Source organism: Oxyura jamaicensis, chromosome 1 (assembly GCF_011077185.1).
Source record: "Oxyura jamaicensis isolate SHBP4307 breed ruddy duck chromosome 1, BPBGC_Ojam_1.0, whole genome shotgun sequence".
Classification (NCBI taxonomy): domain Eukaryota; kingdom Metazoa; phylum Chordata; class Aves; order Anseriformes; family Anatidae; genus Oxyura; species Oxyura jamaicensis.
The window spans coordinates 38,193,573-38,216,728 of NC_048893.1; the positions used below are offsets into that span (position 1 = coordinate 38,193,573).

General features: G+C 36.3%; 1 protein-coding gene across 2 annotated transcripts in view; it reads right to left on the reverse strand.

Annotated features, from left to right (window-relative positions):
- Positions 1 to 23,156, reverse strand: part of ZFC3H1 (zinc finger C3H1-type containing) — a 39,268-nt gene that overhangs the window by 9,296 nt on the left and 6,816 nt on the right. For both annotated transcript variants that reach the window (XM_035334000.1, XM_035334007.1), the window contains exons 3-26: positions 22,026 to 22,090; positions 21,576 to 21,774; positions 20,745 to 20,971; positions 20,155 to 20,278; positions 18,735 to 18,832; positions 17,611 to 17,814; positions 16,780 to 16,944; positions 14,964 to 15,101; positions 14,426 to 14,544; positions 13,886 to 14,032; positions 12,638 to 12,812; positions 12,330 to 12,461; positions 11,072 to 11,620; positions 10,885 to 10,994; positions 9,540 to 9,671; positions 8,347 to 8,468; positions 7,686 to 7,787; positions 7,237 to 7,353; positions 6,398 to 6,581; positions 4,391 to 4,577; positions 3,735 to 3,926; positions 1,651 to 1,888; positions 441 to 546; positions 163 to 361 (exon numbers count right to left, since the gene is read on the reverse strand). In XM_035334000.1, the coding sequence (XP_035189891.1) occupies positions 163 to 361; positions 441 to 546; positions 1,651 to 1,888; positions 3,735 to 3,926; positions 4,391 to 4,577; positions 6,398 to 6,581; positions 7,237 to 7,353; positions 7,686 to 7,787; positions 8,347 to 8,468; positions 9,540 to 9,671; positions 10,885 to 10,994; positions 11,072 to 11,620; positions 12,330 to 12,461; positions 12,638 to 12,812; positions 13,886 to 14,032; positions 14,426 to 14,544; positions 14,964 to 15,101; positions 16,780 to 16,944; positions 17,611 to 17,814; positions 18,735 to 18,832; positions 20,155 to 20,278; positions 20,745 to 20,971; positions 21,576 to 21,774; positions 22,026 to 22,090 (4,031 nt within the window). The remainder of the gene's footprint in view (positions 1 to 162; positions 362 to 440; positions 547 to 1,650; positions 1,889 to 3,734; positions 3,927 to 4,390; positions 4,578 to 6,397; positions 6,582 to 7,236; positions 7,354 to 7,685; positions 7,788 to 8,346; positions 8,469 to 9,539; positions 9,672 to 10,884; positions 10,995 to 11,071; positions 11,621 to 12,329; positions 12,462 to 12,637; positions 12,813 to 13,885; positions 14,033 to 14,425; positions 14,545 to 14,963; positions 15,102 to 16,779; positions 16,945 to 17,610; positions 17,815 to 18,734; positions 18,833 to 20,154; positions 20,279 to 20,744; positions 20,972 to 21,575; positions 21,775 to 22,025; positions 22,091 to 23,156) is intronic.

The following is a 23,156-nucleotide window of genomic DNA, read 5'->3' on the forward strand; positions in this document are numbered from 1 at the left end:
GTTACATTAAGTCTTGTCACTAATCTTGCATATTAAAGCAGAACTACACATTGCAAAAATATCATGAAGATCAATCAATTTCTTAAGTATTTGAAACTACACACAAAACCCAAACTTTATAAATCCAGCAGACCAACATACAGTTTTGGGATGTGGTATTACCTGTGAAATAAGGAATTTACACAACTGATAAAAGATCTCTGCATTCTGAGGATTCTTCTCAAATGCTCCAATCCACACTTGGTAGGCACTATCACTCTGCTGCATCTGCACATACAAGGTGGCCATACTTTCCAGGAGCGGGCAGTTGTTAGGGCAGAGCTCCAGTAAAGACCTACAAAGTTCTGCAGCAGATTCCCACCTTAAATAAAAGTAACGGTTAAGTTTTCATGGCCACATAGATGAGTACTCCTAATTAAAAATGTCTTGAAACAACTTACCTTTCAAGAAGCTTCAACAAAGCTATCATGTTTCTGTAGAGTGGAAAGCAGACAGCTATTCTTTTGTCAGCCTCAAGGCTCTCATCAGTACACCTTTTGACTGCATCTTCAGAACAATATAAAAATCAAGACCTTAGACTTCAAGTAATGTCAAAGTTATTTGAAGCTTTTAACAAAAATTGTAATTCAACAACCAAATTACAAAATATGCAAGGTTTTCTGAGATCATGACTAAAATCTTCCAGAAGTGTCATCCCTCATTCAGTTAAAATAACAACAAGAAAAAAAAGACAGCAAAAACAAAACCAAAAAACCCAAACCCACTGAACAGGAAACATCCTACCAACAAAGTGTTAAAGCTACATTACAGATGGTAGCTTAACACCATCTATTTAAAACTACACTCCAGTATATATGGAATTGCTGCTGAGATGAGTTCTACTGAGACAAAAGCTAATATGTGCTAGTTCTCTTTTTATGTTGAGAAGAAAAACACACTTACCCAACACCGAACACTACATTATGTCTAGACTACGTTCACTCCTACAGGTTATGCTTGAATATTTATTTGCACACTGCATTACCCTCTGCAGCATCGGTATGTTCTCACCGGCAATTCAATATTGGTGCAGCTAACACTAAGTACTGACATACAATGCTAATATAGTCTCCCTCTAGCAGTATCACAAATCAGTTCAATTTCTTCTAGTATCTTCATGAGATCTTTAAAAAAGTTACTCCGTTTACTTAAACTCCAAATGCAGACAAGCACACACTTTGCTCTGCCTCTTTCAAGGAAGCACATTAATCTTCCATGAAAGTAGCATCCCAACAGACATCACATTGGGGACGGAGGGGAAGAAGAGAGGGAATGACCACAGAAGTTTGGCTTTATGCTTTCTTCAATCTCCAAAAATAAGCAATGCCATACTATCACAAGCCACTGCTCTCTATCCTGATAGAACATCATAGCTCAGGGAAAAAAAAAACTATTGCTTTGAACCATAAATGAAAAATTGTGTGTGTTAAGTACCCAAAACACGGACTTTCCTCACTCTTCTGTCCAAATCAACATGAAATACTCACTGGATTAATCCCAATGACTTAACATAGCTGCAATATCACACTGCCATGAAATTCCAGGAGTATAACAGTTCTTGATATGTAAGAAGTGAGTAATGCAGTGAGCAGTTTACTTCCTTAATCTTACCTTCAAACATAGCTAACAGCGTATCAGCATCAGTCTTCACATCTTGAACTGTTTGCCATGGTATTAAAAATGGCTCTTTGTTCATTATCCTTGAAGGACCGACATTAGCTGGATCATAGAACTTGACTGGGAGAATGCCGAATTCAATTAAATGTATGTAAGCCAGCCAAGCCAAGCAACGATCACTTACAGTAAGGCGTTCTGATATTATCTTTTCATTTGCTGATTTTAAGGCATTCTGTAAAGATCAGAAGAAATACATTATGTATTTTAAATATAAAATCTTTAAGATCTAAGAATGAGAAGAAGAAACAGGAAGAGTAGTTTTAATGTTCTCAAAACTTTTCCACAGAAAAGACAGGAAATAATTCGCACTATCAATCATGATTGAATTTGGCTTTGAATGAATTTGTAACTATATTCAAGTAATAAAAAGCTACAATTTCTAGTAATAGTTTTAGGAAAAACTACTAAGATCAACTATTAAGATCATTATTTTGAAAGGGGAACAAAGATAGACATTGAAACCATGCATCTCCCAACATTTGTCTGCTTAGTTCTGTGACAATTACATCCAGTTACATGCAAATTATTTATTACCTCTGGAGACAGCTCATCTATGAGTTGGATACTGCTTGCTATACCCTATTAAAAGTCTTGTGTGGTTTTTGTTTTTTATAAGTTTTAGTTATACAGCTACTAAGTCACAGCTTTTCAAGACTCCTGAAAGCACTATCATCTCTAGATACATTGGCTAGGAAAATCTGAAGCAGTATCCTGCGTCTCAGAAATGTTTCCAATACCTTTTTTTTTTTTAAATTCACATGGAAAACTAGAATAGCCCATTTAAATTGGCAGATCCCAAATAAAATCATTAGAACAAGCAATTAGACAGTCTAAACGCAACCGCTCCTAAAACAGAACAGACTCTCATGGCTAGAGATACATCAACTTTTTTCTGGACAAAAGCAGCACAAGTCAAAGCTAAACTTTCCAAAATGTTTAGCTTATTCACCCTTCAAAATACTTACGTTAGAAATTTTTCTTTCAAATTTTTGAAGAGAAGTATTACTACTCAATTTGAAATAACATTTATACTTAGAATTCATCTCTTATTAAATGTGGTTAAATAATGTCTCACTGAGATAGTCTTTCCAACTACACATTACAGGTGAATAGTAAAAAAAAGTTTGGTTTTGTCACGTTGCTTTGGGTAAGGGAAAACAACCCATGTTCTTCCCTCATATACTCTGGATTTTCATTTCAGTTCGATGCATACTTTTTTCCCCATTCTTTTTGTTCATTCAGTCAAACATTCATAGTTTAATTTATCAGCACTGCTGTGTTTAGAATAGCTGTTGGAGAAAGTCAACACAGCATTACAATTTTCTATTTAAACTGGGGCTAGAAAGAAACACCATAGCCTTACACCACACAACCAAGAAAAATATTTTAAGGTGTAGCAAACCACAGGTGCCACCTGCTGGCAGGAATGAAAAACTTGCAATTGAAATGGCAGCTCCAACTTTTAGTAGAAGCTGATACTCAACACTAATTGTCATCTACCGTTTCTATGTGCTACAGAACAGTAACAGCATCCTGAATTCTCTCTACAGTCACCATAAAAGCCTGAGATAAGTTTTTGGAGTTCACAGTATCACTAACGTGTCATTAATATATCAAGTTCTGGAGCAGAAACAGTAATGCAAAATAACACCACACTATGTTCTTCCAAAATGTTACTCGTTTGATCATTTCTGTAGTAACAAGAAACATCTGAGTACCTCACAGGACTGCTCTACTGCTTACCAGAAATCAAGACGTAAAGCAATTCCTTGGGAAGTACAGAGGTTTAGCCGTCCTTTGCTAATAAACTTTGGGTATTAGCAACCCAAGCAACAAAAACAGGTAACAAAAAAACCCAAAGGCATACCCAAATTTTACGACATTTTAAAAAAGAATTCCCTAGGAGATTCCTGCAGCAAATAAAAGGAACAGCTCTTTTAAAGATGACACTAGGAGTCACAAGCAAGAGAAAGATGCAGGTACGAAGTCAAATCCTGGGGTGATAACTTGGTAGTTACCTGCAGCAGAACAAGAGCATTCTGATGTCTTCCTGTAAACAGGCTTAAGTGAACTCTGTACAGGAGTGTCTCCAGAAGCTGGAAGGACAAGAGATTGTGATTTTCTTCTCCCTCTGTCACTTCCATTAGGAACTGTAGCATCCTCCCACAAACGTAGTCTTTTCCATCAAAGGAATTCTCCAAATTCAAAAACTGGAGACAAATAAATCATATTTTAACAAATCAAAATACTTGCAAAAGTTTCGAGGTAAAGTTTAAAATCACATGAATCACATACTTTGAATAATGTCTTTTACCACCTTATGAACCAAACCTTGCTCCCCACACAATGAATCTTCACACTAATCCACACAAAACACTTAAAGAACTTTCTGCATCTTTGTGACTATTTAAATTTTGCAAGCTTAAGTAAAAAAAAAAAATATCTTGATTTTAAATAACTGATAATTGTTAGAGGACAACATGATAACTTCTACAGATATCCTGCAAACAGTACTTTGAATCACTTCATTTTCTGAGGAGTGTTGCAGAGGTTTTAAATAAACTAACACTACAGCTTTTTCAAGTCAAACTTTTCCTTTCATACTTTCCCTAACATACATATTTTCTACAATAGAAAACGCTTACCTACATCAACACTTGACACATTTACTTACTGTCCACCAGATTTGATAGGATGGGGCATATTCCACTGCTGTTTCACACATTTCCTGTATCTCCTCCTTTGTTCCTCTTTTTGAGAACAGTTTGAGATAATGACACCAAATTTCTGGATTTTCTTTGTTGTTTTCAAGAGCTCGAGACAAGACATTTAAAGTAGAATCCAAACATTCAGATGATGAGCTGTGAAAATTTAAAATAAATAAGCACCAGACCTACTTTTCTTTTTTTTTTTTAATATTATGACTCAAAATCAATATAAAATAGGAAAGTAGATGCTTATAATTAGAATGGAAGTTACAGTCAGCTATCTTTTTTTCTTTAAAGATGTGTTGTCCTTTCCTGTTATTAAGCTTTCAATGTTTCAGCAAGTTTTCATTCTTCAAAGGTTATTACATGGAATTACTGGACCACATGGGAAAAAAACAGTTTTCCCAAAAAAAGAAGCCAGTTTAACTGAGAATAGGTACAATTTATCCAGAAGCAGAAGTCATAAGCTTCAATCATACAAAGTATTCATATCATAAAGGCTCAAACTTGAAAAGAAATTTCAAGGCTAAAAGTTGGAACATTTTTGTTACATATTTTACTTTGTATGTCAGCAAGGATAGTGTTTATTTAAATTTCTTTAAATTTCATAAATTTACCTCTAAGCCACTAAAAAAAATTGATTTTACTTTGAGATGACTGGTATCATCTCATGATAATTAAGTAATACAAGATTAGCTTAAATAAGCAACTAAACTGTAAACCACAGAGCTAAGCTTCAATTTATAAACAAACCTCCATAAAAACACAGAAAGCTTTTGAGACCTTTTGACACCACATTTATTCTGAGAACATCTTTAGAAATTAATTTGCATAGACATTTATGAGAGGAAGGACACATGTTCCAAAGCAAAACTAAAACAATGAATTATGTACAAGACTCAAACCTTCCCTCAGTACTCCTTCTCACAACAGAGCACATCATTAAAAGCCTAGATTTTGTGCCATCCACAAAATCACTCAGTTTGTAATACCAACGTGGTCTTGGGGAGGATGTGCTCTGAAAAAGGACGCATCCTCTTCCATTAGCACCCCCCCCCCCGGGTTTTTTTTTTGGTCTTTTTCCAACTAAGTTTATATTTTAGAAAGCAATTTCCTCAGTCAGCTATGTGCTGGGTGTATTTTCTTTGTGCACTGGCCTTTCAGGTAGTACTTTGTTACCACTACGTAGTAATTCAAACAGCTTACAGCATACACTCCTCCATACTAGTGTTCAAGGAGCTATGGATACATTTAAAATCTATAACATTTTCCATTATCTGTTTACACGTGATTTTCAGAACAGCTACTCCTCCTCTCCACTCCCTTTCCTCCCTCCAACAGCTGGTCTCCGCACAACTCCTCTGCCTGAAGCTAGTACCTCACTATTTAGATCATTCTGTAGAATGAAACCATTGTGAGAGAATTCCTGCTGAAATTAGCTGACTGCCAGTAAAAATTGTGATACTCTGCAGAGTAATTTGAGGAAAGAAGCTAGAGAAACTCAGAAACCCAAGAGAAAAAACAATATGAAGCTGTTCAACTGGGTAATTTCTACATGGATAAAACCATGTAATGGAAGTGTTCTTGTAAGAAATCTTTTTACTCTGAAGAGGAGAAACTGATGTGATCTTATTGGTCCCTTACTTTAACACTGGAAGTACAGCATTCTACTGTAATCTTAGCAATACATTAGGTTGTACACTTCTCAAACACAATTATTTCTCCCACGCTGCTTTCCACCAACTTCCGTTTTGAATCAGAACCTCAGAACCTACCTAAAGATCAACTGCCATTGTAATTTATTGCTCACAGACCATACCATGTCCAGTAAGAAATTTATTTCTTCAACCTGTTTTTAGGTAATAAACTTGTGGATTTGCTGAAGAAAGTTCTTCAACAACAGAAAGGAAACTTGATTACGGTAGTGTGGGTAAAGCACAAAAGCAAATCTAAAATCTAAAAAGCAGACTTACCCTTCATTTTGATTCAAATATTTGTATGCAAGTTTAATCCAAAGCTGTACATCACAGGGGTTTTCTTGGACACTTGCCTCCAAGTTGGAAATATCATCGGTCTCACTTGTAAAATATCGGATATCATCTGGAGTCACCACAGCATCAAGAGCTGGAACTCTTTTTTTGTGTTCTGTAGGGTGGGCTGCAATGGAAACAACAAAAAAACTATCTTTTCAAAACAGAAGTGACTTATCACATTAGAATTCATACAAGGAGTGACACATATTTCAAGTGTAGCCACTAACAAGAGCAAAATACGGTTATTTCAGCATCTTTTAACATGTAAAACTAATGTGTAGAAAACTGGTCATATTTCATACATGAAGGTAAGAAATAAATAACAGTAAAGATTGCTTTGGTTTGATGTTTAAGAGGATTTTTTTCCCCCTAAAGACCTCACCACCAAAGACTAATTCTACAAATTTAAGATAAAACAAAGATTGACTTTTTTATATACAGTTCTAAGGAAAAAAAAAAAAAAAAACTAACTTGGTCCTTTGGTAAAGCTGTAACATTACAGATAAATTGCTCACTTTCAAAAACAGGTAGAGGTTCCATTTACATTTCCACTCTCAAATTATGCTAGTTATTTGTTTTGTCTGTAGTATGACAGATTAAGGTCAAACTTTACTCAAAATTATGCAAAATAATGTTTGCATACAGGCAGTATGAGAAAGTCAAAAGAACTACAGAAAACATTGGTTTTCTTAAGAACCACTTTAAGAATTAAGTGTTGGGAAGAGGTTCATAGGTATTTTCCCAGTTTTTTTTAAATGGATGCCACACTTCTGGATTACCATATTTAATAGGTCCAACAGACTGTTCCTCCTCACTGCTGCTACTATCTAACAGAGGTTTTCTCCAGTACTTCGGTCTCCATTTCCTTTTATCTTTCCATGTTGTAAATGGAGGTGCTGTAAACAAACAATAGTAGTAATTATTTTACTTTTCTGTACTTAAGATTAAAATATCCTTAAGGATAAAGATTATAGACGTATACATGTTGCACTTGCAAAATTTAAGTTTCAACAGCATTTAAAATCTGTTGTTTTCAACCATTTAAGTCACATTTTCAAACTGGACTCCAAAACTAGGTCCTTAAAACAAACTGTCATTTTTAATCTACCACGAGCATAATTAACAAACAGACAAAAAAAGGAATATTCTTTGTTTAGAAAGTCATTAAGGTACCTGCAGATTTTTAAGAAGTTTATATTGTATTTAATTTACCAAGGAAGTTACTTACTGTGACTTTTACTCTCATTGACATTGCTAGCCAGAAGAACAGCCATCTGATCCACTGACATACGGTCTCTGTTTATACCAAAAAGTTTTTCAACATATTTTTCTGAAACAAGAACATTCATACCTTATGTAAACACAAATGAAAATGGATAGGCAACTTAAGAGCAATTTAACACAACCTGTGATGAATTCATGAAATATGACTGCTTCAAGAGTCAAGGTAATTTAACACACTGGAGCACAAATCAAAAAGTGAACAAGTTCTCGTGTTCAGCTTGCCTACTGCAACAACATTATTTTACAATTCCAGCTCCACTGAAACAGACCAGTCCAGTAGTTACTAAAAAGTATTAAGGAAGTAGGGCAAGATTCTATCCCCAGTCCTGCCCCCATCCTCTGAGCCCCAGCAGTCCTTTGAGTGAAACATTCCACAAATCAATATGGTTTTTCCTCTCTGTATAAAGACTGTATAAAGAGTGTTGAATTGAGCGTTCTGTATAAAGAGTGCTGAATTGGACAATTAGAGAAACGTTTTTTCCCCATACAGCAATATCTTACGTGCTGCTTTACATCAAAGTACTTGCTCCCAGAGCTTTAATGAAAGCCATTCCCTTCAGAAATAAATCTTTAAATGCGAAAGTAAGCAAAAGATTCTTAAAAACCTGTGGCAGTGCTGATTTCCTCATCTGTGCTTTTTTCTGAACAACCAATCAGTTCTAAATTGTAAGACAGAATATCCTGAAACAGCTGCTTTCGGCTCAGAGTGCAATCTTTCATGTGCTGCCTAAAATAAACAAATAAGCAATTAAAATACTTATCATAGCAACAATTTAATAAGGTCTGTAATCAGAAAGTTGTTTTTAGTAGATGCTCAGGTAATGCATAAAGAAAACGATACCCATGTAAAACAACAGTCTGCTTTGAAATTTCCAGTAAATGTTTCTGGGCCTTCTCTAAATACAACAATACAACAATAACTTAACCCTAGTCTTCATTATTTCTGCACAGCCTTGCTCATTAGAATAAGTCTCTACACACTCATTTAGAACTTTCTGGTGCACACAGGTTAGATACAAGAATTAGTTGTAACTCTGTTGGAAGTATTCAAAGTATGGTTTGATAATAATAGCTACAAAATGATCTGAGAGTTTTCTGCCACCAAAAAGGGCAAAAAAAAAAAAAGAGCTGAAGTGCACTCATGTAATATTTTTCTAGCGGTTATAAGTTTCCAAGGTGAGTGTGTTCATGACTAATTCATATCCATTTGTTCTACCAACTTCTTAAAATACACTGTGCAACATCATTTAAACTACTTTTAATATTATTTAACCAGGCTTCAAAGCAATAGAATATCTTAGACACCATTTTCTTAGAAAACCAGAATTCCACTACAGTAGTATCTTCTTACAAACTCACTTAATACTTGTTATAAGCTTTACATCCATTGATATCACAATACATTTCTACTGTGCTTAACATTACCAATCACTACCCAAAACTTTAGCATAACGTCAAACCATCATGAAGCTATAAAGTAAAAGGAGCCCTGTCTAAATTACAGGGCAACCAAAGGGTGACATATCTCCTAACACTCTATACTGCCTTAAAAAACAAACAAACAAAAAACCTTATCTAAAAAGCCTCCTTTCTTTATGGCTTAGATACAAGATTTTTATTTTTATTTTTTACTGCCAACCAAGTACCTGAAACAGTATTTAAACGTAACTTTTTCTAGAACTTGTCCATAGGATCATATATTCAGACCTTTGAAGAAATGAAAACCATCCCTATTTCCATCTGGAATTAGATATCTAGAACAAATTTAGTTCAAATGAAATCAAAATAAAGAACTCACCACTGACAGTCATCATCATTACATGTGCCTGTTAAATCAAAACGGCAGAAACACTGTTTTGGCTCAATCATATTGCTATAGGTTACTGAACTGAGGTACAGTTTTTCCTTGGTTCGGAAATACGGACTAAACCTAAAATGAAATAGCAAATTATTGTGATAAAGCGTACAATCTAAGACATTAATTTTATTCAGCAAAACATTTGAAAAAAATCACTTTTTCAGTACTAAATCTAGTATTTCCAAAACCCTTACTATCATAAACATTGCTAACCTGTACTATATGAAGGAGTTGGAAAACAGTGGGAGAGAAATGGAACAAAAGAGCACTTCTAAACTGCCTCTGCTCTAATACTCTCCTCTCCTTTACATGCAGAACTTAATTCATATAAAGCCAGGAAATATAGTAATCACCCAGCAGGGAAAGCAAATTACTGAAATTAAACTTTGGTTTAGTTCTAGAAAAACTTTACCCATGCTCTAATGAGTATTAGATCAATATCAAATAGAAGTACAAAGAGAACCCTTAAAAGATTAACTTGAAAAAATTCACAACAGATGTTTAGAACTTGTGTGTGAACAAAAAGTTTGAGTTGAGTAGACTAATGCTTGTTTTAAATCTCTAAATGAAGTCTGACCATGTCAACTTTGGGAGTCCTAGCTCTCTGAGGATGCCATACATCTACATTAAGATAAAATTAATACTCCTGTAAAAACAGGATCTTCCTTCTTTTGCTACAATGCAGTGGAAGGCGAGAAAAAAAAAGCCTGAAGCACGTGATAAGAAACTGCTCCAACTGAAATTCCACATCTTGTTTTCTAAAAGTTACTAATTACAGACTTTTTTTAGTCAAAAAACAGATGCATCAAAATGATTACACTTGCAGGTGCCTATTTTAAATCAGGACAAATCACTGTGGTCATTCCTCCTTTCACCGACAAACAAAAATACATGAGTGGCGCAATCTTAACATGGACAATCTAAATGCTACATAGACTTAAGGACTGCATAATTGAAATAGTCTACTGTGAATTTTAGATCACTTCAAATTGCATACAAAAGTCCTCTTTTCTAATGTTTGACTATTGTTGTTAACATAATTCGGAAATACTCCAGTTACAGGGCACAGTATGCAATAAAACCAGCATACTGCACAAGAGGGACACCTGCTTAACAGAACAAATATCTAAAATCATTAAGTTCTCTAGCTAGAGAAAATTGTCACAGGATAGTCAAGTTCCTCATCACAACTTGTCTTTCTGTACATGCTTAAGTATAAAAGAAAAGTAGAGCACATATATACAGAACATATATACAGAAGTCAAATAGCTGTTAGTGGCCATACCTGTAGGATTTAAATACTAGAAGAGGACTATGATACGGTCCAAATGGAAATGGTTTTGCTTCAGTTTGCTTATTTTGTGATGTAACAAAATCCATATCCACTGAAATTTCCTACAAAACAAACATATATAGGAATTGCAACACAAGCTAGTAAAAGCCAGCCTCATATTTACCATTAGAGCATTTACCTGACCACACAATAGATCTTCCTTGGGTGATATAAAGGCAGTACTTTTCAATAACAACTCTTTCAAGCTGTCAGCTTTAGCATAAAGTTTTTTCAGTTCATCAATATTCAACCCAAGGAAAAGCTCAGGCTCCTCTGCTGCCTTTTTAGAAAGTTTGTTTATAGTTTCTTGTTTTGGAGTGTCCATGTGTTTAAGATTTGGTTTAGTATGAGAATTAGAGTCTCTGAAAGATCTCCTTCGTTCTCGGTTTGAATTAGACTGAACTTCATCATCAAAGTAGTTTTCTTCACTGTCCAAAGACAATTTATCCTGTGTGAGATCATGAAGTGATGGCTGAGGTAATGCAAATTCAGATTCTTCTTCTGCCTGAGGTGCAATATCGGATTGTTCCTTGGTCTGAAGCGCGCGAGCCTCTTTCAACTTCTGAATCTTCAGAGCATACTCATACTCTAATTGCTGCAGTCGTTTTTTCTCTAATGCAATCAATTCTGCTGAATGCTTTTTTGGACTTGATGCAGGGGAGTTCTCCAATTTCAACATTTTGCTTGGCTGAAAAGAAAAAAAATCCCTTTATTTCATTTTCACATTTACTGATCTATTGACAGGAGGTAAATTAAACGTGGGCAAGATATTTAACTCGGAGTTTATAAAAATATTTTTAAACTCTTGCCAGAAGATTTCAATAAACAGCAGGAAAACCACAAAAGTTTCCCACAATTCAACTGGCATGTTTGCAGGTTTTTCAATAAGAATTACCCTACATCATGCGCAAGCCCTCAATAGAAGTTCTCATCACAGTTAAAAGGTGAGGTACAAAACAGGCATAGATGGGAAAAACGAAAACAGTTACAAAAAAGGTTACAAAATTACAAAAATAGGCCTATTTTCATTTTTGTGTTTTTCAAAGCAACCAAGTCAGATTCCCACTTCAGTGCTTTTGTTAGATAGTTTTAATGAGATCAGCGATGTCTAGAAACCGGACTTGTCTTTCTTCACAGGTAAGGAACAGTATCTCTATATTAACAACATTCCTTCGGCAAATACATGTAGACTATTAAAAATTTTGTTTGTTTTTTTTTAAATGCTTGATGCTTTTCCTGTTGAACACTCAAAAACAGAGGAGACACATTATGAAGATCCCCAGTGCTTTTGAAATGTTCTCCTGTTTTTTTGATATCCCATCTGAACAAAGTTTCCTACTCAGAATTGCTACTACTTTTCAAGTGCAACATTGTTTAACAGCATCAAGCAGACTTACTCCAAGGTGATCTTGCTCCATTTTTCGTTTCCCAATTTCCTTACTCGCTACTGCTTTTGCTCGAGCAAGTTCTTCCCCATATTTCAATGCCAGAGCTTTTTTTACTGTTACTCGTTGCTGAACTTTATGAATCTGAAAAAGAGAAAAGAAATATACTAAGATGCAAGTTTTCATATATTACCACATAATAAAATAAGAAAACACATGGGATTGAATTAATTCTCCAAAGCAAGCCTACTGCCTCCAAAAATCAAGCTTCACATTCCAAGATTTCTAACTACAGTAAATAGAAACATTTCAGAATTTACTTGTTCCTGAAGCTTCTTGAGAAACATCTTATTAGCATTCAAGATCTTCTCTGTTGCTTGTAGCTGTTCAGCCAATTTATTAATTTTGTTTTCAGCAATTCGAACATTCTCTCTCTTCTTGGCCTCTTGTTGCAACAAATGTTTCAAGACAGATTCATCCTTCATCAACAGAAGTCTAAAAGTAGAAAAGTCATATAACAATTTTTTTTTCCAGAGATAGGTCTCTTGGAGACATCATTTCTCCCCTGAAACCCTGGTAATTTAAAAATTTAGAATAATGTTTGTTGATGAATGACAAAGAGCTAAGTTTCTCCACTCTCAACATGCATGACACAATAAGCATTGGTATTATACACAAAAGATTTCAGTATTCAAGTTCAGCAGTTCAAAGCAGATGAAAACATCTTAGTTATAAGGACAGAAGAAGGTAAGCAAGTGGGCTATTTTAATAGTTCTTAACATTAAGCCATGCAGAAAACACGTTTTTGCTTTCTGTTAAGTAACAAGCCCATTCTTTCATAGGGTACATGCTTATGCCCTGAAAATCTTCTAATCTCCTGAGGTGGACATGGAAGCACAAAAGCAGAGTAATTAAAGTTATGCATCAAAGGAAGATAAAGACTTAGATGGATGGGATGGAATAAAGGAAGGTGAGGAGGGGACAGCATGCTATGTCTGAACACACAACAGTTTCTTCACAAGCCCACACCAATCAACAAAGTGAGAAGGAAAGTTGAAAAGAAGGATGCAAAACACTTATGATCTTTGCCACAGTTACTTGTAAGGGTGAGAACAAGGGAAGAGGCATGCTAAAAGATGTAAGTGACAAGCCTCAAACGGCATGCCTATTCTGCAGAAAATACTAATTATTATTAATTATTAAGGGATATATCAGACATATCCCTTCAAAAACATGCTACCCTCAAAACATACTGAGGAGTGAAAACCATACTTTGTTTTCACATTTCTGAGTTATTAGGTAGCACGGATGAAGGCGCTGAGTGTACATGCAACTGAAAACAGTCAGTGTGATGAATCATATCTACAAGTTACCAAACAGCATGCTGGCCCTACAACACAAGTCCTTTTGTACAGCAAAAGAATTCAAGGCTGAATTGCTCAAGACAGCAAATAAAAACACAGAGGTTTGCTGTACTTCAACTACACATTGAAGATGCATATATATATATAAAAACTTTCACCCTTCTAACCAAACAAGCTAGAACACTAGGACCAGCTAGGACTTACCTATTTTTCTTCAGCTTCGCTTCTGCTTCTGTAACTTGTTTTGTCACTACTGCTATTCTCCCAATTCCATCAACTTCACCATCAGAGTTTGCAGGGGACGAATTGTTCCTCAGTGGATCAGATTTAATTAAACGCTGCTTCTCACGACTGAAGCAGATGTTAAAAGCAAAGATGTTCATTAGTTTCAACATTTATTCCCAATAGTTTTAAAATCTTCAAGAAAAACAGTAGCAGTGCAAGACTTCAAGTTAAAAGAAAAAGAACTTTCCACAGCTGCAATCATTTACTGCAAGTCAGTTCAAATCTAAGGACTTTCTTTAGACTCCTAAAGTTGTCCTACTAAAAACTGATGTTGGGAAAACCACAGGTGTCCTACTAAAAACTTACGGTGGGAAAACTGTAGGTAACGGCAAGGTCTTCAAACAAAGAAGGTCTTCAAAATGAAGGTGTTCGTATTTTAATTCCAATTACAAATATACATTAGTAAAGAAACACAGGGAATACACATTTTACTTTGGCAATAATTAAACTCAGTTGTACCTGGCAATCTCTTCTTTTAAGAGCCTGTATTCTATCTTCTTGTCTTCTGGTAGAGCCTCTGGAGTTCTCATTGGATCATTTTCTTTTTCAGATTTTGGAGGAGCTTTGATTTTTGAAGCCTTTTACAAAGAAGTCCAAGTTAATACTTCTCACGCAAGCTTAAAATACATCTATTAGCTGCTATCTTTAAGCAGTTTTTCAGCACAAACTTAGAACTGTTCAAAGTTATCAAGATCTTTTATGTCAGTGTTTCTTTCTGCCATTATGCATTGAATTTGAACCAAAACAAATGAAACCAAAATATATTATATTGTATCTGTGTATTATATATTGTATCTGCAATATGAAATCTTAACGAAAACATTTCAATCAGCTTGTGCAAAACAAATTACAACATAAAGGTCCAGATGGGAGTAATTACCTACTCTTGACCTTTTCTACCATAATCCAAATACTTCTTGACCCAATTCAAAAGCTTGAATTCTATATACAAAGGTATATTTTGTAATTATTTTGCTATTAAATACTGATAGCTTACCTCAACATTTCTTCTTGCTTCTTTTATCATGGATTCTAGTCCTCCAAACACACTGTTAGCTGAATTAGATGGTTCTCCATCGGACTCACTATCATCTGAATCATTTAACGTAACCACAACAGACTTATGTTTTGGAAGCTGTGGGAAAGAACAGAAAAAAGTTTTTCTATCAAGAAAAAGTTAACAGATGACCAACTACTTATTTACTAGAAGAGAAAATGGATGCTAAAATCCCTTGTTAGCATGGCACAACATGATACACCAGTTCCACACTGTATGAAAAAACTTAACAATTTGTGCATCTCCACTAGCACCCATCCCTGATACTGTAACATGAATGGAATAACATTTTCAACCTACTCCCAGGTATCTGTAGCATATTTATGGCTCCAACATCATAACACATCTATCTCAAACCTTTCACTCCTATACTTGGTAAATTTCACTTTTAAGGCAAATTATCAGCTACCATTTGCAGGCAAGTGAACTGAAAGGTAACAATCAAGTCTGCATTAGAAAAATTGTGGTAGACGTACAAGACCAGGACTCCTCCGCACACTTCTGATGCCTCTTTTCCCGCAGTTACACCTAACTGACCTTACAGTGAGCTAGCTGCTCAGGGAGTTAAACTGGAGGAACACCAACTCCACATAAAGAACATAGGCTACAAAATTAACCACATTTTACCAACATCACTAACTGAACCAGCTCATTGAACATCAGAGGATTGCCAATTCCAGCAGAAAGAATTATGCAGTTTTGATAAGCCTCAGATGCTCTGCAACTGCATGTGGAAAAGCAGCAACTTCAGTTCACATTTCCAGGACTTCTCCTCCCATCTCCCAGTTTAAATTTTTATCTGTATTTACGAGGACATTACCTCAGGACAGGACACCACCAAAGTTTCTTTCTAATGCCATTTAAAGCACACACACACAAAAAAAAAAACTCTACTTTTTGCAGTGGAACACACTCAATTTCCACATTCATTTTTTTCTAACATTCTTTCTGGACAAGACTCAGAATAAGTATCACATCCACTACTTCTGAATGTACTACAGTTGCAGTTTTTGCACCACCATCATACAGTATACAGGCAGAATTCCAATTTTCATTGGTGCAGGAAAACAGAACAAAACGCTGGTCCTCCCAAAACCAGTATTCCATGGAACTACAGCCAGTGAAATCTAGTTTGATCTAACTGGGCATCTAACCCTTCCCCACATCTTCTAATGCCTGATGTAACAGTTCCCTATTAGTGGCTCTCTGTATTCACAGACCGAAATCATGAAACTGGGGCAGCATAAACTGTCCCTAAATCGCTTCATTTTTATTCTAAGGAAAAGCTGACAGTGCGGAGGGTCAAAATCAGCTTTTCTTCAACTAGTTTAGAGAGTTAAGTAAGGAACAGGACTAATGCTCCAGATGCCAGTAAAAAAGGGAGACACTGTTTGGCCAGCAGCAGGAAAAAGAATGATACCAACAAGGTCCTGATGACCACTGTATTTCAGGCATTTTAATGTGAACTAACACTAGCCTGCTTCGATGGACTAAGCATGCATTGCAGGTGGACTTTATTAGTCCATTCAAAGCTTTAGTTTAGTTTAATAGAAAGGAATGCCATTTGTATAGGAAAAACATAAACATTTTTAGTTCAGATGAGGGCGGGTGTGTTTTGATGGCCTCTTAAGCTGTTACATTCTTAATTCAGTGTCAAATTCTTCCTAGGAAAGCATACAAGTTATCAAAGTTAATAATTCAAATGTTTAACTTCAACTTGTTGTCTTACTAAGAGAAAGAACAATTATTTCCTTACCGTGATCACTGCTCGTGGAGGCCTTGGTACTCTAACAAACTTTGTATTTTGTACCCGTGGCTGAGAGACAGTATTAATACTGACAGCAGACAGATTGCTTCTTGGCACAGACTGCAAATTATCCGGAACAGGAGGGGAAGGTGGACCACTGTTACTTGAAGTTTCCTAACAAAACAGAACAAAAATATAGTCATAAAAACACGTCATAAACAGCTATCTTAAAAGACATGGAAATGTAAGAATAAATTAGGTATTGCCTAAATCATAATTTCAAGTTCTGAGATGTGTATGGAACAGACTATCCAAAAATATTAGACAAATCTTGCAATACTGCCAAAAAGGCATGCAAGAGCATTTAAGTTATCCACAGTTCACAGGTCAACTGCAAAAGACTGGTGACCTTTTAATGACATCAAAAACAATCCCAACCTTCAAAACCAGAAATTTTCTTCCACACAAAAAAACACCAAACACCTTAAGCATTAGAAGCTGCAGCTGTCTCCCCACCACTTTGAGACAGTTAAGCAGTATACACTTTTACAGAAAATAAAAACCCCACTTTGCTCCACATTTTCAAGGTTTTGTTACCTTGAAGTTCCTTAATTCTTTCACAGAAGACAAGCTGCTAGTTACAATTCAAAGGATATCCTGGGGTGGGATTTGTTCTGGTTTCTTTTTGGGGACAGAAAGAGATGGATATTCATTGTGGGGTTTTTGTTGTTGTTGGTTGGTTTTTAAGTCATCAGAAAGGCAACCTTACTTAGGAGGTCACATTTAAGTTTTGGTCAACAATGCCACCTAGAGGTTTACATTCAAAAACCAGTGGAGTACCTCAGATCTGAAAGCTCGTTTGTTAGCTAGAGACTTGAGTAGCTCTTCTCTTAAGAGCATCTCCTCTTCTTCTTCTTCATCTGCAAACGGAGGTTTTGGTGGCTGCTCGGGCTCTTCAGGTGGAAGAGGTGGAAGAGGTGGAGGCGGATCAAGAGAAATACAGGAAATACCCTCCATATAAAGTTGGTTCAAAGATGGTACAGGCTGAGATAAAAAGCAAAACAAGGGTTTGAAACTTCTGAAGTTTACTATTTCTTTAGAACTACTTAGTAGAGGTTATGCTATACCTAAATTATTCCATGGTTTAAAACTAATTCAATCTGCAATGGATTTAGACTACTGTAAAAGGCTGGTGCTGAACACTTGTAAAGACCCAAAACAAGATGGAAGTAACAAGGTTAACATTTGGATGGTGGAAGTAGTGCAGACATACAAACTATAAATGAAAATTTGAAAGTATAAATAATCTGGGCAAAGAAATATGGCTGACTTAATAGATGAGGGCCAATGGATTATATCACACTGCTTCAGAAACAGTCCTTAAAAAGTTTTTACAAATTTGTCTTAGCTAACAAAGTTACAGGCTTCCTTGGTTAAAAACTCAGAGGCCACCATGACACGAAAGAGCAAGTTTCTATTGCCCTCCTAAGAAGAATAAAAACTGCTCACTGAAGAAGAGTGATGAGGAAAAAATCCGTTTTCACAGGAACTCTGTGATGCGAAGACAGCATACAGTCAAAAGTGCCTTTTGACTGACAAAACTGACAAACTGACAAAAAAAAGTTTGAAAGGACCATGATGAGCTACAGGCTTCCCCCCCAGCCTTGCTAGGTAACAAGCTTTTTTTTCTTGATGTAAAGAAAGAGTTTAACGTTACCAAACAGAGAAAAATCGAGTTCAGTAAGGAGAACTTCCATTGAACAGAAACTCAATCAGGCAAAAAGTAGCTGAAAAAGTTTTTAAAAAAGGTACCGCAAGACTTTCAGATAACCAAAGGAAGTCACCACTTGGTTCAGATTTTTTTCAACTACAAACTAAATTTAATCCTAAGTGCAGCATTAGAAATAAGGCACAAAATGAAAATTATTAACATTTTCAAATACGTTCCTTCCAAGGTTACTTACTGGAATTGGAGGAGGCAGTGGTAGGGAAATCGGTGGTACTGGAGGTGGAAAATATGCCATTGGACACTCAAAGAAAGGAGGCTGTGCTGGAGAGGAAGCTAATAAAAACAATTTTAAGAAATACTAAACAACAACTCAAGTTTATGCTTCAACTGATTTAACGCAGCAGAAGAGGAAGGGCTTTTTAAAATGATCAACGCTTTGAGTCAGTTGAAGACACAGCACAGTGCATTTATTTCACACACAAGAAGCAGTTAAGTGTGCAGTTTCTATTTTACAGGTGAAATGCAGTACTCCCAAAGAGTACTACTAAGGTAATGATTCAGGATGATTTAGCCCACGTATTTCATTTAATTTGGAAAAATATCTTCTTAAACTATGTGTCACAGTAGCATGACTCTTGACTACCACACACCAAAAATAAAATACAAATTAGGACAGAGGCAGACTAAACACACAGCTGACACTTAATTCTGAAACAAAACTAGAATCATAGAATGCTTTGAGTTGGAAGAGACCTTAAAGTTCATCTAATTCCACCATCCCTGCCAAACTTTGGGGCTGGCCTTGCTACGGAACTTGACTGGACAAGTATCTTTAAGGACAGAGATCTCTCAACATTTCCAGGCAACCTTTCCTAGTGTGCAACCATCCTCTTGCAAAACCACCTTTATATCTAAGCAAAATTTCCTTTGTTACAACTTCAGTGTTGCCCCTTGTCCTTCTGTTGCACACTGCACAGAACAGTTTGTCTCTGTCTTCCCTGTAACTACCTGTTAGGTTGCTGAAGACAGCAGCAAAGACCATCCTCAGCCTCCTCAACTTAAATACAACTCTCCTGATCTCTTTTCAGGAATCGTATGCTCCAGCGGCCAGTGAACTTTAAGATTCTCTGCTAGACTCATTCCAATATTACCTTATACTGGGAAACCAAAACCTGAGGCAGTCTCCTAAGTTGTTAGCATAGGGCAATAAGCACTTTGTCCAGTCTTGGTCCCTTCCATTACAGTCTCGTTACTATGCTACAAACCCAGGCTGCAGCTCACCTTTATCACCCAAAGGCACGCGGCTGACTCAAGCTCCATTTAACATCCATAGGGACCCTCAGGCCCTTTTCTACAAAGCTGCTGCCTATCCAGTCAATACCCAAGGGCCCTGGCTTTCTACACAACTGCTTTTTGAATGCAAAATACAGATTTTAGTGCTGCAACGAGTCCAGTACAACCTTGAAGACTTCTGAGATATCCTTACAGCAGGGATGGAAAGCAAAAAAGTCATTATTAAGATGAAACTAGCTTACATCAAAAAGATAGCACATATCGTACCTCAAGAGAATGATTTTCCTTCTAAAATAATAGCTTATTTCCTACTTTTTAACTTTATCTACTCACTATACAAGAAAACTGTAAATTAGTCTTACCTGGAGAGTTAGTTTCACTATCTGTATCCATAGCAACTTCATCATAATTATCATACTGATATATTCCTCCTGCACTATCCATAGACGGTTTATCCAAAGACCATCTCAAGTCTGTATCTGAAGACTAAACACATCAAAAAGGGTATTTTATTTAGCTGATCTTACATTATTCTTCTAGAGCAGAACAACTAAACTTTAGAGACATGCACCTATGTCTTCTAATTACTTCAAAAATACGATTTACTCTGCTTATTCAAAAAAAAAAAAAGCAAACCGAAAATCAACTTTTAATCAAATCCATTGCTGGCAGTGACTTTAAACAGCCAGTTTTGAAACTGCAGCTCTCAGCTCTTCGGTGAGGGGAGCAGGAGGACATAATTTGCAAGTGTACAACTCATACAAAACCATTCTTACCACAATGAAAGGGAACACCTGTCTAGAAAGGGATTCAAGCACTCAAATACCTTGAGGGTTTTTTTTAAAGGCGTTAAGGAATGGTAGGTGAGGGTGAAATCAGGAGGAGGCACAAAGACAAGAAAACTTATGAATCCCAAACATAACACCTGAATACCATACTACAAATTCATTACCCTGCTTCTTGATCTCCTCTTTCCTCCAACTAGCTTCATAAACCGATTGTACTGCTCTTCTTGATTTGAGAGGTCCCTAATTTTTCTGATTTCTTCTTCTCTCTTTCGTCTCTCCTCTTCCTCTTCTTGTTTCCTCTGGTCTTCTTCTTTCTGACGCCTGTCTAGTTCTTTTTGTTGCTGTATCTTCTTTGATGTCTTTGTCTGTTGTTTCCTCAAAGTTTGCTTGGCTTTAAATAGAAAGATTGTAGAACAATTAACAGCCCATCACCCACTATTTAATAGGATCATAGAATGCTTTGGGTTGGAAGGGACTACCCTCTAAACCTACCCTCTTTTAGTTTAAAGCCACTCCCCCTTGTCCTGTCACTACACTCCCTGACAAAGGGTCCCTCCTCAGCTTTCCTGCAGGCCCCCTTTGGGCACTGGAAGGCCGCTCTAAGGCCTCCCTGGAGCCTTCTCTTCTCCAGGCTGAACAACCGCAACCCATAGAAGAGGTGCTAGAGTCCTCTGATCATCCTCATAGACTTCCTCTGGACTCGCTATACTTCAATTTCATTCCTGTGCTGGGGGCCCCAGAGCTGAACGCTGGCTCCAGGTGGGGTCTCAGGAGAGCAGAGTAGAGGGGGAGAATCACCTCCTTCGCCCTGCTGCCCACGCTGCTTTTGGTGCAGCCCAGGACATGGTTGGCCTTTTGGGCTGCAAGCTCACACTGCTGGCTCACGTCAAGCTTCTGAACTACCAGCAAATGTTTTTTTCACACAACATAACTATATATTTCTATTTCAGAGTACCTGTCATTAATAGTCATTTCAGTAACATTAAACTTATTACCTGTAGCACTACTTTTTTTTGTTGAATGTGCTTTTGTACTGGCTTTGACTTTTTGTGTTACAGTTTTTGTTTTTGTTAACTTTTCCTTGCTTTCCTTCATCACCTGTTGCTCTTTTTGCTGCCATTTTTTACTAGCAGACTGAAGTGCAAGAAGCCTAAGCTGCAATTCAGACATCTCTTCCTCTTCATCAAGCAGCTTCTGAAGAAGAAAAAAAAAAGATGAGACAAAGTGAAGAAGTGTCATTTAGTAAGTGACGTTGTTTAGAAAGTCATTTAAAGCCTGTCCCAAAATTTTTACCACGAGAAAGCTTAAAAATACTGCTCTATTGGTAAAGTACTTTTCCTGAAGAATGAACCACTTCTACAATTGAAATGTTTGACTGGTTTGGAAAAAGGTATCAGACCATCATAATGCAATTATGCCTCATTTACAAAGGAATACTTCCTTACCTTTTCAGATGCCACATCTGAACCACTAACTTTTCGCGCTGATGTTTGTTCTTTGTCTTCTGAACCTTCCAAAAGAAAAACACTGTGGTTTTAAGTACGCTGTTTCTCATGAAATAAAGCTATATTAAGATGATGTGAAAATTTGAATCCATGCAAAGATATTTCATCAATACCATTGGTAAACTGCGTAAAACAGAACAGCGGTTGTATGTATATGAGCATATTAAAACACATTAATATATATCTGACAGTTCTGTTGAAATCTACATCAGATTGCGTAAGCCTAGGGCAAGACTTGCCATTTTTTAATAATCCTCCGTCTCACAGCTGACATATACTTCACCAAGAAGCAGAGCAAAACAGATTAGGAAACGAGGAGGAAAGAAGGCTTCTTGCCATCCATTTTATGCTACCACCTCATACCAGCTGATGTCCTGAGCATCTCAGATTGCCCTGGCAGCTATTTTGAGTAACAGGTCAGTCTTTTGCAGAATGAAATATAAAGGCTCAAAGCCACAATAAGAACACATTTGCTCTGTTTCACACCAAAGAAAGAGAAAGCTGCGCCATGGAAATAAATAGCAGATAGTAATGCTTTCCTGCTGAACATTAGTATGTTGACAAATTAGACTGTTCAAAAGCCATGCATCTCTTTATTAATATATTTTATGTATATATTATACACATGCTATGTTGTAATTTATTTATGATTAATAGAACTGATAGCATAATTAGTTTATTTTAATACTGTGATGCATAATTATAAAATATAAAGGTATATGTTGATCTGCATCACAGGAAGGAAAACATTTAGACAAGCTTGGCCATCTTTTCCTATATTAGCCTTTCTTCAAAGACATTCCTTCCAAGTCAGATCAGGAGAAAGTAAATTGTACTCAGCAAAGCTTTTACTCTTCCCTATGTTTTATGAAAGGTCACATTCAGAGAGACATTGTTTAAAATATACCAAATCCTTGAACCTAAACAAAAATGGTATTTAACAAATGAATGTCTTCCTGCTTGCACATGCAGGGATGTTTTAAAGCACAAATACAGGAAGAGGAAAAATAGTATCTAATGCCCATCTGCATTCTAAAACGATTCAAAAAAGTTAGGCAAAGATCTTCACCA